The following is a 13,145-nucleotide window of genomic DNA, read 5'->3' as shown; positions in this document are numbered from 1 at the left end:
ATAGGACAAATGGTAAAGGATATTACTTACCTGCAGGAATATGTTGTTTCCCCACCTTTAAACACCTTCCCACAAAGCTGAGGGGTGCTACTCTGTCTTAGCTTTTCCAAACAGATATCTGGATCTTCTCCAAACAGATACCACTCCAGAGGGTAAAGTATAGTCATCTGAATTATTTCTTCCTCTTTCTCTGGCATGGAATCCATTTCATCAGAATATATATCTGGAATAACTTTTGCCAAATGCTGAAGGAAGGCAGTATAGAAATCCAACTTTTCATCCCACCACTGCAGGGAAAAAGAAGAGTATACAACAGACATTAAAACAGAAAAGGAGCAACACAAGAACTCTTAGCACCAACATTTTGCGTAACAGAAAACTATGGCTGAAATCCTGTATTCTCTACAATAGACCTGTTGAATCTGTGGGATTTAACTGTATACTGACTTTAAAGTCAACAATTAATTGAATGGGTCTACTTTGAGATCAACCAGTAAGATACCAGTAATTGTTTCTACAAGTACGAGTCACAAATTATCTGCACATTGGTTATATTAAAACTTCTGTTGGTTACATTGTCTTATCAGTGCTTTCTGTATAAGGTGTCATTGCTGTGCACTTTTTAAAGTGTTATGTCTGTTTATTTGCAGCTGCAGTGAAAGAAAAAATAGTTCCCACCCTGTAATTTGCACAAAAGAAGAGTAACATACAGTGCTTTCCATATATTTGTTTTTGTAGTTTGTGGGTGTGTCTGGTGGAGACATTTATTGAATACTTTGTGCACAGAATGGAGAAAGAATGCATATGAATGGATAGAGAAGTTCAAGGAAAGTCACACAAGTGTCAGCCATAAAGGAGCCAGCTACCTATCCAAAACCAAGACTGATCACAACATTGAGCGTGCACCTGAACTGATTCTGTGGGATAGACAAGTGACAGTGGATTATGCGGAAAATCCTTTGCAAATCAGCCATGGCTCTGTTTATGCAATAATCCACAACAGACTTGGGGTTCAAACATTTTGTGTGAGATGGGTGCCAAAACAACTCACAATAGAGCACAAACAGAAGCATTTGGACATCTCTAAAAATAGTAATTACTGGTGACAAGACATGGATTTATCACTACGTGCCTGAGAGTATGAAATGGAAGCATCCCCATTCATAGATCAAGAAAGAAGTTCAAAAGTCAGCCATCAGCTAGAAAATTGATGTTAACAGTTTTCTAGAATTCTCAAGAACCCTCATATATTGAAAGCAAAACAAGTACTGTTTGAGATTTCAAAATGCTGGAACAGAATCCATGACCATATTCATTCTATTAATAACTAAAACCAAGGCAATTACATCATAGGGCTTGACTGCAACTGACAGACCATGCAATGAGCTATGAAAGCACATAGGTATGGGCAGCAGTAATTTGGCATAGAGCATCAGTTACACAACTGTTGCAGTTTTTGTGGTTCAGCTTAAACCAACATAACTACAAAAAGCAAGTTCAGCACTGGTAACTATCTACTAACAATATGTGAGCCACCTTTCAGCTAAAGGATAAGATAAAATGTTTTAAATAAATTCACTATGCAAAGGATGTATGAAGTTCAGAATAGCTACATGGTTTCTTTTACAGATGATTGTCTTATGAATATCCCTTTGTTTAAAATACAGTGTTCCCTCACTTATCGTTGGGGTTAGGTTCCAGGACCACCCGCAATAAGTGAAAATCCGCGAAGTAGGGATGCTATATTTATTTAAATATTTATACATTATTTTAGTAGTTATACACTATTTTAAGTCTTTATCAACCAATCGTGTGTTGATGAATCGCCTCCTTCTTCTCCTGTTGGCACTTGGGCTCCTTTTCTCTCCCTTTGGCTTCTCTCTCCTCCCTTCCTTAGGCTGCAAATTGTAATTTTTTATGATTTATAATAGTCATTTAGTTTATTGAAGAACCGCAAAGTGAACCGCGAAGTAGTGAGGGAACACTGTACTGTCCAGTTCAAGACATATTTAGAGTTTTTAAAAAACCCAAAAGAGGAAAATTAGGGTCCAAAACTGCCTATTGATAGCCAATTTGGGAGGAACACAGAGCATCCAACTCCCCGAGGCCTTAGCTAGCTTGTCCAATCATCAGGAATTCTGGGAGCTGAAGTCCAAAACACATGAAGTGCTGTAGGTTCTGCAGGCCTGGTTTAAAGAGATGTAATAAGTATGTCGTATTTCTGTTCTAGTAATGATGTAGCTTTAATTAATTGCAGAAGTCCTTTGTTAGTGTGATCAGCAGAAACAGCACAATAAAAATGTTATAAATTAACATGTTTTCTCAATCTGATTTCACAATAATCTCTAAACGGTTTCTCTTTAATGGGAACTTTTCAGAGTGCTATAACTGACAATGCCCCAAAATCAAGGTGCAGTTTCATGAGAAAAGAAGCAAAGTGATATTTTCCAAATTTTTGACATCTCACTCTCCAAGACTTCAATTATTTTCTACCCAATGTGCTCATTTACTAAATCTGCTTACTTAAACATACTAATCTCCACAACCTTATCATTTCTTCATGTTGAAACCCTAAAATAAAGATTGCGATCACAAAATTTATTATCATGGAGCAAACTGCAATATACTATCTCTCGAACGCTCAGACACAGGTTTGTTTATAATGGTGCACAATGGGATCTCATTACTTGGACATTTGCAATTTAGGAAAAAGACAACTTTTATGTGAAGGAAGTGTCTTAAACAGAATGAAACCAAAAACAGGTGACTGTGCTAATTTTCCCTAAGAGGTAACCATTAGCTGCTTTGAAATATTTGTTCTATGCTAGGAAGACTGTGGCCACAATCCTTTTGAGTAACACATCTATGCCATTATAGGCGGCAGCATGTTGTGGGAAGGAGGGAGCAGCAAGAGCCTTCTTTTAAAGGAGAGAAAGCTGCTCCGCCAGCTCCCAAACAGTTCAGAAGCTGATGTGATTATTTTAGGTTCTGTGTCCCCAATTCTGTTACAACTGACCTCAAAAGTAGTTTATATCAGCATAAAGAACAACTAGTCCAGTACAAATTGGGCATCCCTTATCCAAAAGGCTAGGAACCAGACATTTCCCAAATTATTTTTTTTCCAGATTTTGGAATACACTACTTGCAAATACATAGTGAGATATATTGGAGATGGAACTCAAATCTAATCACAAAAATCACTTATATTTCATATAAACATTATACACATAACTTGAAAGTAATGTTATGCATAACATTTTAAAGAATGAAACAAAATCTGTGTATACTGAACTATCAGAAAGCAAAGGTGTCACTATCTCAGACACGCATGTGGACAACTTTGGGTTTGCTGTGTTTTAGATTTTGGAATTCCAGATAACAGATGCTCAACCTGTATCAGACATTTGGGCCTCTCACTACAACCCTGTAAGTATTTCCATATTGTCTCCTAGCTTACAAGGGCTCCTTTGGTTATGAACAAATGAGACATAATTAAAATATAAAGCTAAAAACATTTTTAAAACACATAAAAATACACTTTATTATTGCTTCCATTTGTCTGTTCTTCATCTACTGCTGTTCAGTTTCATTTGGGGATCCCAAACTCCAGATTTTAAGTTTCTGTGAGATATTCAGAAACAACATCGTTTCCCATTTTATCCTGATACAAGAAACCACAATTTATAATTTTACATTGGCATATACAGATCAGATCAGGATCTGTTGTGGTAATGGAAAAGGACAAACTATTGAATAGTAAAAGTTTTTTTCTAGGCAGAATAATGACTACCAAATTGCACCTCTACTCCCCGACAACAACAGTCACTGGTTATGGAAAAGCTCCTTCACACCATTGTTTAAATTGGGAGTGGTTAAGCTCATGAAAGAAAGAAAAAACTTATTTTGCTTAAACCAAAACTGAAACCATTTCTGTTTCTGAAATCCCCAGTGTTAAAGTCCTTGGCTAAACAAACACTGCCCTACATCAGATAATAATGATCGGGTTCAGATGCACGCTCTCTACACAGACTTACAAGAAGTACCCAGCCTTTAGGTTTAGAGCTTTGCAATTGTACTCTACAGAATATAGTTATGTGCAATTTCATGATACTTTTTCATTTCTTGCCATCATACTTCTTTCCACAATGCCTCTTTCAATGGAAAAAAAAATCTTATGATGAACTTTATAGTGTAAAGAGTTTTTTAGAAATACGGTTGAATTCAACAAAAGTTCATCCCCTTCCAAACCCTTTTGACTAAAAATCATGCTAGTGGTCACAACACAGGACTGGACTGAAGAGAGTATTCTAAACATACCAAACAACTGCCATACTATACTAGGTTTAACAAATTTGATGCATTGACCGCTAGCATGCATTAGGACCATGTCCTTAAAATTAATAGCTAAGGGACAAAAGCTACAATTTGCTCTTTGAGCTCTCCTCCTTTAGTCTGAGTAATTCTAGCCTTTAGTACAAGGGTTGAATGAAAAGTAATGCCTCCACCTTCATAACTCAACAGATGGCAGTACCGGTATGCGGCAGGTACTGGCTTCTTCAGTAGACTCTCCTCTACAGTTCCATTTGGCGGGAAGCCTTAGGATTGAATGGCTGTGTTGTTAAAATGTGAAGTATGGAATCCTGCACAGTCAGTCAATGTGACTTAAGCAACATGCAGTCATTGAATTCTTGACAGCAGAAGGTGTCACTCCAAAGGAGAAAGGCGTCACCTTCATTCTCGTAATGTGAGAGGAGTTCCTGGCAAATTTCAAGTCTGTGCGCTTTCATTTCAGACGTCAGCATCCTGGGTACCCATCATGCACAGATCTTCTGATAGCCAAACAAAGCAATAATGTGACCCACAAGTTCTTGTGAAATGCCGATTATGCTTGAAAATTTTCTGAGTGATACTGATGTCCGTAGCGCCAGCATTCAAATTGATTTGAACCCGCAGCGGAGAGTTCCGCAGATCCATCACCAAAGGAACAGAGCGGGACCGCAGCAGACTATTATTAAAAGATCTTTTTTCTTCACTTTCCCCTTCCCTGAACTATGTAACAAATCCCCGCAATAAAAGTAGCATACATTTTATAACAGTAGCACTCTCTATCTGGTTATTTTGTGTCTTTCCTTGACTCCTTTTTCTTACATGCAATCCTCCCCCTCCCTCTCACTAACCCGTCCGTCCTTTAAACTCTGGCTGAGGCTCCCCCGCCATAGGTTAATACGGCGGACGATATAAATTGGCTCATATCTTTATCAAAATTACCCCTAGCACGCTCTTCTTTTAGTTCTAACCCTTCCTAAGGCTCCTGACCCAAGGACCACCAACGGAACCAAAATCGGTCCAGTTCTCGGCACCTCATCAGCTGACTGTCAAACGGAACCGACTGCTCTTTTCAAGCCAGACTGCTCTTTTCCAGCCTTATCCCGGACTTTCCTCTCCCCGCGACCCGCGGGATGGTTTTAAGAGATCACTGGTCCCTTTCTGTGAACTGTGGATGGGGGATCGCTCTCCCGCTGGGGAGACATAGTTCTCCAAGGACCTTCACCCTCTCTACAGCTGCCAGGAGGGTGCCTGGACGGGCGCCCTCCACGTTTCATTCACATCTTCATAATTTTATGAATGAGAAGAACACTCTTCCCCAGACCTACCCCTGAACTTATGAAATCCTATACTTCCAAAGACTGCAACTCACATGTACCTCTTCCCCATGCTATTTCTATTAATTCCTTCCACCACAGATGAACTCTTTTCCCAATATCCGTGAATTTTCATATTCTATGTACCTGGACCCCCTCATGAATCACTGTTATATGAATTTCTAATCGTTGGGCTAACTTCATGAATTGTAAAATCATGCTGCTAAAACTCCACTTTTATGAATTTCCATGCTGAGTTCTCCAGATGTTATGAACTTCGTTCTTATCAAATATTTTCAATTGTTTATATCATTCATGAATCCCCTTTATGCAATGTAACTTACTTTTATGGATTCTCCCTTATTTCCATGAGATCTATCTATCTGCCTATATGTATTTGTACTCTTTGGGATCCCCGGAAAATATGTATTTTTCCCAGCATGGTTTATATTCCAACTTTATTTTATTTTTCATTTTATTTCATATAATTGCCAAGTCATGAAATCAAATAGGAAATATTTTGAACTCAACCTGAACCCCAGAACCTATCCCATTTCCTATGACCCAGGCTTCCCTTCCCAAAAACAAAAGGATAATCTGCCACCGCTAAACCCAATCAAATTCAGATTGCATGGACAATATAGGGCTTGAGTCGCCGAATTCGGAGTGTTGACCTAAAGGTGATTCGCCCCAAGGCAAACATTGTCATATCTCACTAAACCCAATCAAATTCAGATTGCATGGACAATATAGGGCTTGAGTCGCCGAATTCGGAGTATTGACCTAAAGGTGATTCGCCCCAAGGCAAACATTGTCATATCTCATCCAAAGGAAAAACCAGGACACCTCAGGAAGGCGCCCTGCAGAGCCTGTCAATATGGCTCATCACCACCCATCTTTACTTCCACCTCTGACACCCCAAGGCATATCTAAAATCTGTATATGTGACAGAAACCCGGACATCCTTGATTGCTGCCATTAATCCCCTTAGAAATCGGTCTAGCAGGACTTAATCCGACAGTTCCTGCCCTGTCACCTCATTGTTTCAATAACTCCCGCCTTCTCTTTCGTGAGTGGCCCGAGTAGAGACAAAAGGCAGCTTCCTATTGGGCCAACGGAGCAAGGCGGGAAACGAAAGCCCGCCTCGTTCAACCTTCTAGCCTATCAACGATCAGATGGGCGGGGGAGCGGGGCGGGAAATTCAAAGGGCTGTCAGACTGAAATTTTGTATAAATATGGCTTTATTTTGATTATGTGGTACCCTAGTAGACCGAATGATCGCTACTAGAGTCCTCTTCAGCTGAATTGCTCAATAAAGACTCCTTGGCGGATTTTCCTTCAACTTTGGCGGACCTTCTTCATTTCGGCTTCAGGTTGTATTGCGGCTCATAATTCTCCTTTTGGCTTCGCCAAGGTCCGTTCTCTCAGGACCGGATCGGGTCCCTCCTTAAGGGCCCGATCCCCTAAAACGCGGTCGACAACAATACAACCATCGTCCTGAATCAATCTGTCAACCTTTTGCTTGTGAAACTTGGTGGTTGCTACCATAGGACATCCAACTCTTTGTTTATCACGGAAGTCAGATGTTCCCACCTCAACATCTTTAAACTTACTCACCCAACAACGCACAGTACTCACATTAGCACAATCACCATAAACAGCTTGCATTCTCTGATGAATCTCCTTTGGGGTGACACCTTATGCTGTCAAGAATTCAATGACTGCACGTTGCTTAAGTTGCATTGACCAACCATCTGCGCAGGGTTCTATACTTCGCACTTTAGCAACACAACCATTCAATGCTAAAATGTGGAAAACATGTCCCATTATGCCTTGCTGGATGTTTGAAGTAGGCACTAACAGCATGCACGTAGCCAAATGACATAAGATACGATTGGTTCTCTCAGTTCTCCTCAATTTATCTTCAGTCTAAATAACTTTAGACATCAGTATATTACAAAAATAACTTTAAAACCCACAGCACAGGAAAATGACTTCAAACTCTTATGCCAGCTTGGGGCAGGGGGCACCTCTTTCCAGTATAAAGTTATTTTCAAGATTACCTGAAGCTCAGGGCCCTTCTAAACAGCCCTATATCCCAGGATCTGATCCCAGGTTTCCTACTTTAAACTGGATTACATGAGTCCGCACTGCCAGATAATCTGGGATCAGACTCCGGAATATAGGGCCTGTGTGGAAGGGCCCTTAAGTTTACTTTCCAAACAAATCTCTAAATGACTCATTGGGAACTAGAAATATTTACATTTAACAAAATAACTTCACCTAAAATCTAATCCCATTCCTCAAGACATCCCAAAATGTGGAGAACATGTCCTATAATGCTCTGCTGGACATTTAAAGCAGGAACTTATGGCAGGCATATAGCCAAAGGGCATCAAATACAACCAGGTCTTTCAGCTCTCCTCAATTTATATTCTGTCTACATAATTCTAACCAATAACTTTTAAATTTGACCGAATACATTAGTGTTTCTCAAACTTTGCTCCTCCATGTGTTTTGAACTTCAGCTCGCAACAATCCCAGCCAGCTTACCAGCTGTTAGGAATTGTGGGAGCTGAAGTTCAAATAATTTGGAGGAGCAGTTTGAGAAACTCTGGAATATGTAAATGCATTACCATTCTTAATCCACTTGGGAGAGGGGAAAACATACCACCTTCCAAGAGAAAGTTCTCTTCAAATACATCCAATGGGGACGGGGGGGACGTGTACATCAAACAAAACACTGCTTCACCCGAGACCAAACATAATTTCTTCAGGTCTCCGAAAATGTGGGACACATGTCCTATGATACTTTGGTGGATGTTTAAAGCTTTGCAGGAGGCACATAGCGGTCAAGGCAGCATCCACTCCCATTCAACAAAATTAATCATTGTCAAACAGTTACACAGCAATATGTTGTTGAAAGCTTTCATGTTGTAAACTAGGCAAGTGGGGTTCACATATCTGTGGAATGTCCAGGGTGGGAGAAAGAACTCATCTGTTTGAGGCAAGTGTGAATGCTGTAATTGGCCACCTTGATTAGCACTGAATGGCCTTGCAGCTTCAAAGCTTGCCTGGGGAAATCCTTTGTTGGAAGGTGTTACACAAAGAAACCATTGAAATCCACAAGCATGTGGACAATTTTAAAAGAAAGGAGAAAACCATGAAAATGAACAAAATCAAAACATTAAACAAAGAACACTAAAAAAAAACCAGACATGAAATAATCAGGGCCCGTTAACACATCCCAACAAATACATCCCCCAGGCAAGAAGTAGCCAGATTAATCTGCAAGGCCATTAATCAAGGTGATCAAATGCAACATTCACATCTGCCTCAGACAGAAAACAGCTATTTTTCCCAACCTGGACTTTCCACAGATATATAAACATCACTTGCCTAGTTTCCAACAGGCCTCACAATTTCTGAGGATACCTGCCATAGGTGTGGGCCAAACGTCAGGAGAGAATGCTTGTGGAATATGGCCATACAGCCCAGAAAACTCATAGCAACCCACTTTGGTGGAGTTTTATAAAGCTTTGCAGCAGGAGCATAGCGTTCAAGTCGGCATCCACTCCCTATTGATAGGTTAACCATTGTCAAACAACTTCAGAGGGACAAAAAGGGTGGTGCCTTATTATATAGCAGGCATGGGCAAACTTGGCTCCTGCAGGTGTTTTGGACTTCAACTCCCCCCATTCCTAACAGCCTCAGGTCCTTAGCGGCTGAGGGGGGAAAGGAAAGAAATGGTGGGAGTTGAAGTCCAAAACACCTGCAGGGCCCAAGTTTGCCCATGCCTGCTATATAGGCATTAATATCCTCAGAATACAGGTACAGTATGCCTGTACGATACCAATATTGTATCGTACAGGCACTACTAAATCCTCAGAACACAGTTTTCCCTTCCTATGATATGACTGGCGTTTATGAAGTCTGGAGACAGAGCGACGAGGAGCGGCCTTCCCTGCGGCCGAGCGGGGCCTGACGCCCTCCGGCGAGTTGCTCTTTGCGCCGCGGCGGAACCTCACCCGGGACAGCTCCGAGGGCTTGGCGGGGGCTGCCGCTGCTCCTCCGCCGCCGCCGCCGCCTCCGTCCGCCATCTTAGCAGCGCTGACACTCGCTGCCTGCCCGACCGAAAGACGAAGGCGGAAAACAGGAGCCGACTGCTACTCCGCCGTCTGCTTTTTAAATGGGCCTTGCGTCAGGTCCGCGGCGTCATTAAGCATGCGCGGCGGGCCAGTGGCGCATGCGCTAAAAAAAGAATATCGGCGGAACGTTAGTCGGCCGCTTGTTCTTGAATGCTTAAAGGGGCGGGTCCTGCTTAAAGGGGTGGGCCTTTGCCCTCCAATACTCTCCTCTGTATACTTGACGTCAGAATGTGAGGAATAAGGGTGCAGGTGTAGAATGAATGCAGTCTGACGCCACTTTAGCCACTGTGGCTCAAAGCTATATAGCAGTGGTTCTCAACCTGTGTTTTGGCCTACAACTCCCAGAAATCCCATCCAGTTTAACAGTTGTTAGGATTTCTGGGAGTTGAAGGCCAACACATCTGGAGACCCACAGACTGAGAACCACTGCTATATAGAATCCTGGGAGTTGTAGTTTTACAAGGCCTTTCGCCTTCTTTAGTGCTGGTGTCTCACCAAACTACAGCTCCCAGGATTCTATCAGCATTGAAGCGTGACAGTTTAAGTGGTGTCAAAACTGCATTCATTCTACACCGTGTAGATCAGGCAGGGGCAAACTACGGCCCGCCAGGTGTTTGGGACTTCAACTCCTACCATTTCTAACAGCCTATTGGCAGACCTGGAGGACCAAAGTTTGCCCATGCCTGATGCAGATGCATCCAAGTCTTCTAATTCTTCCATTCTGGTTGAGCCAAGATATGGAAAATCTTGAGCTATTTCAGTGTCTTCAACACCTACTTTAAAGATATGTAAACCACCTGTGGTCATTTTTATTTTCTTTATGTTCTACTTTGAGTCTCTTGTGGAGAGAAAAATGAGGTATAAATAAGCATAATATAATAATAATAATGATGAGTCCCCAATGGCACAGCGTGTTAACGCACTGAGCTGCTGTACTTGCGGACTGAAAAGTCGCAGGTTCGAATCCCGGGAGCTGATTAAGCGCCGGCTGTTGATACCAGCTTCTGCCAACCTGCCGTGTTTCCCCAAAAATAAAACAGTGTCTTATTTTTTTCCCCAAAGACACGCTAGGTCTTATTTTCAGGGGATGTCTTATTTTGCTCCCTCGCGGCGGCACAAAGGAGAAGGAGGGAAAGTCTTTCCTTCCTTGTCCTTCACCTTCCTTGGGGGAGGAGCAAGAGGGAGCCGTTGCCACCAAGGAAGGGAAGGAGAAGGAGAAAAAAGTCCTTGCCTTTCCCTCCGGCTCCTTTCTTCCCTGGCAGAGGAGAAAGAGGTAGCCGTCACCGCCGAGGACGGGAAGGAAAAGGAGAGAAAAGCCCTTGCCTTTCCCTCCTCCTTCGCACTGCACGCACCTTCCTCGGCAGCAGTGGCTCCCTCTTCCTAGGTGTTACTTTCGGGGGGGGGGGGGTCTTATATTTGGTAATTCCCCCAAATCTCTACTAGGTCTTATTTTCAGGGATGTCTTATTTTCGGGGAAACACGGTAACAGTTCGAAAACATCCAAATGTGAGTAGATCAATAGGTACTGCTCTGGCGGGAAGGTAATGGCCCTCCATGCAGTCATGCCGGCCACATGACCTTGGAGGTGTCTACAGACAACATTGGCTCTTCAGTTTAGAAATGGAGATGAGCACCAACCCCCAGAGTCGGACACGACTGGACTTATGGTCAGGGGAAAACCTTTACCTAATAATAATAAACTTTATTTATTTGACATGATACAAGGATTTAAAGATCGAACTGCAAAGACCCCAACACAAGTCAATAAAGGTGGTCCCAGTCAGTGGTGATTGTTACACTGGGTGCAGTGCCTAAAGACCTTGACCTGCACTTGGAAACAATAGGTGCTGACAAAATTACCATCTGTCAGCTGCAAAATGCCACCCTGCTTAGATCTCCATGCATTATTTGCTGATACATCACATAGTCCTAGACACTTGGGAAATGTCTGGGTTCTGATTCAATACAACAGCCAGCATAGTGATCTTGTTTGCTATGTACTAATCTTATTCTGTTTCAATTATCTATTGATCTATCTATTCTATTCTATATTCTATACACATAATAAAAGTTAACATCTGTATATGTGTATGTGGCACAGGTATCTGCCCTCACAGACAGCCTCCAGGCTCCACAAACAGGCTATAGTTCCCAGGGCTGTGGAGCCACTAAGTCACTCCCTCCCAGGAAATTGCAGGTTGCAGCGAGCACATCCCAGTGTTCCTTTCTTTCGCTATTTGTATGATCCCATCCACTGTCTCTCTCTTAACTCTTTCCTATGGCACACAGCAAACAGAAGAATTGGTCAGCAACTGAACATACTGGAGATGCTTGGGGAGAATTCAACATGATCTATAGGAGTTGTAGGGACTGGGATGTATAGTTCACCTGCAATCGAAGAGCACTCTTAACCCCACCAACGATGGACCTGGAACTAACTTGGCACATTAAACATGTTTCTTTTTAATTTAACTTTTTTATCCTTGTTTTTCTTGAATTATTGTTTTATATCTTAAACTGTTAAATTAAGCATTAAGGGCTTTGCTTCATGTAGGTGTTTGTTGCCTGGCAGCCGCAGTTTGGAGCTAGTTTCAAACTGCATTAAATGCACAGCGTAGATGGGATCTGAGAAGGAACTGCTGTCGAGCAAATTTAGGGTTTGTCCCTGAAGCAGGGATGAACCGATGCCCTCTGACCGCAGGATTCAATCCTGGCCAGCGGGGGCACTGCGAATTAAAACCCTATTTCCCACAATAATCTCACCCAAATCTTGAAGAGAGAGAACTGAGTTGTCTTTATTTCGAGTCAGCTGACGCGGATGTCAAGACGCAATCATTCGCAGTGATGACATGTCACATAATACATTGCAGCAATTTTTATAAGCAAAAAGACAGGCGGAGCAATTCAAATCTCCCTCCCCGCCTTTCCCCGCCCAGTTCCACTCTGATTGGCTCTTTGACTGGGTGGCTCGAAATCCCCCCAATCAGATGGCTTCCTACAGTCTACCAATCAGGGACAAGGGGCGGGCTGAGCAGCGATTAATGGACAGCCAAGCAGATTATGAAAAGGATGGATGAGTCAATATGTCCAATCTACATATGTGTCTGACACGCTGATATTGACAAAGGGAGAGCTGTTTCCTGAATAATTGTGTGGATGAAGGGTGAGCTATTCTTCCTTCTGATGGCCTGCTCCGAACTCAGAAGGGGGAACAGCCCAAATAATTGTCCATGCAAGGGTAGGTGATAATCTCCTCTGGGCAGGGTACTCCAGCCCATCCGGGGGGGGGGGGCTGTCTGCAGGTAGCTGAGTCAAACCTCAGTCACTGTCAGGACCCAGGCTGCAGAGCACCAAT

The 13,145-nt window shown here is 42.4% G+C and overlaps 1 protein-coding gene across 3 annotated transcripts in view; it reads right to left on the bottom strand.

Moving 5' to 3' along the window:
- The window catches only part of ubr1 (ubiquitin protein ligase E3 component n-recognin 1), a 72,438-nt gene extending 62,556 nt beyond the window's left edge, over positions 1–9,882 (bottom strand). For 2 of the 3 annotated variants that reach the window (XM_008104080.3, XM_008104086.3), the window contains exons 1-2: positions 9,671–9,875; positions 31–287 (exon numbers count right to left, since the gene is read on the bottom strand). In XM_008104080.3, the coding sequence (XP_008102287.2) occupies positions 31–287; positions 9,671–9,742 (329 nt within the window). In that variant the 5' untranslated portion in view covers positions 9,743–9,875. Of the gene's footprint in view, positions 1–30; positions 288–9,670 lie in introns of all 3 variants that reach the window. The other variant, XR_010002043.1, reaches the window with a different exon arrangement.
- Between the last annotated feature and the right edge of the window lie 3,263 nt (positions 9,883–13,145).

The sequence above is a fragment of the Anolis carolinensis genome, chromosome 1, assembly GCF_035594765.1.
Source record: "Anolis carolinensis isolate JA03-04 chromosome 1, rAnoCar3.1.pri, whole genome shotgun sequence".
NCBI classification, from domain to species: Eukaryota; Metazoa; Chordata; class Lepidosauria; order Squamata; family Dactyloidae; genus Anolis; species Anolis carolinensis.
This window is presented reverse-complemented; position numbering and strand designations above follow the sequence as displayed.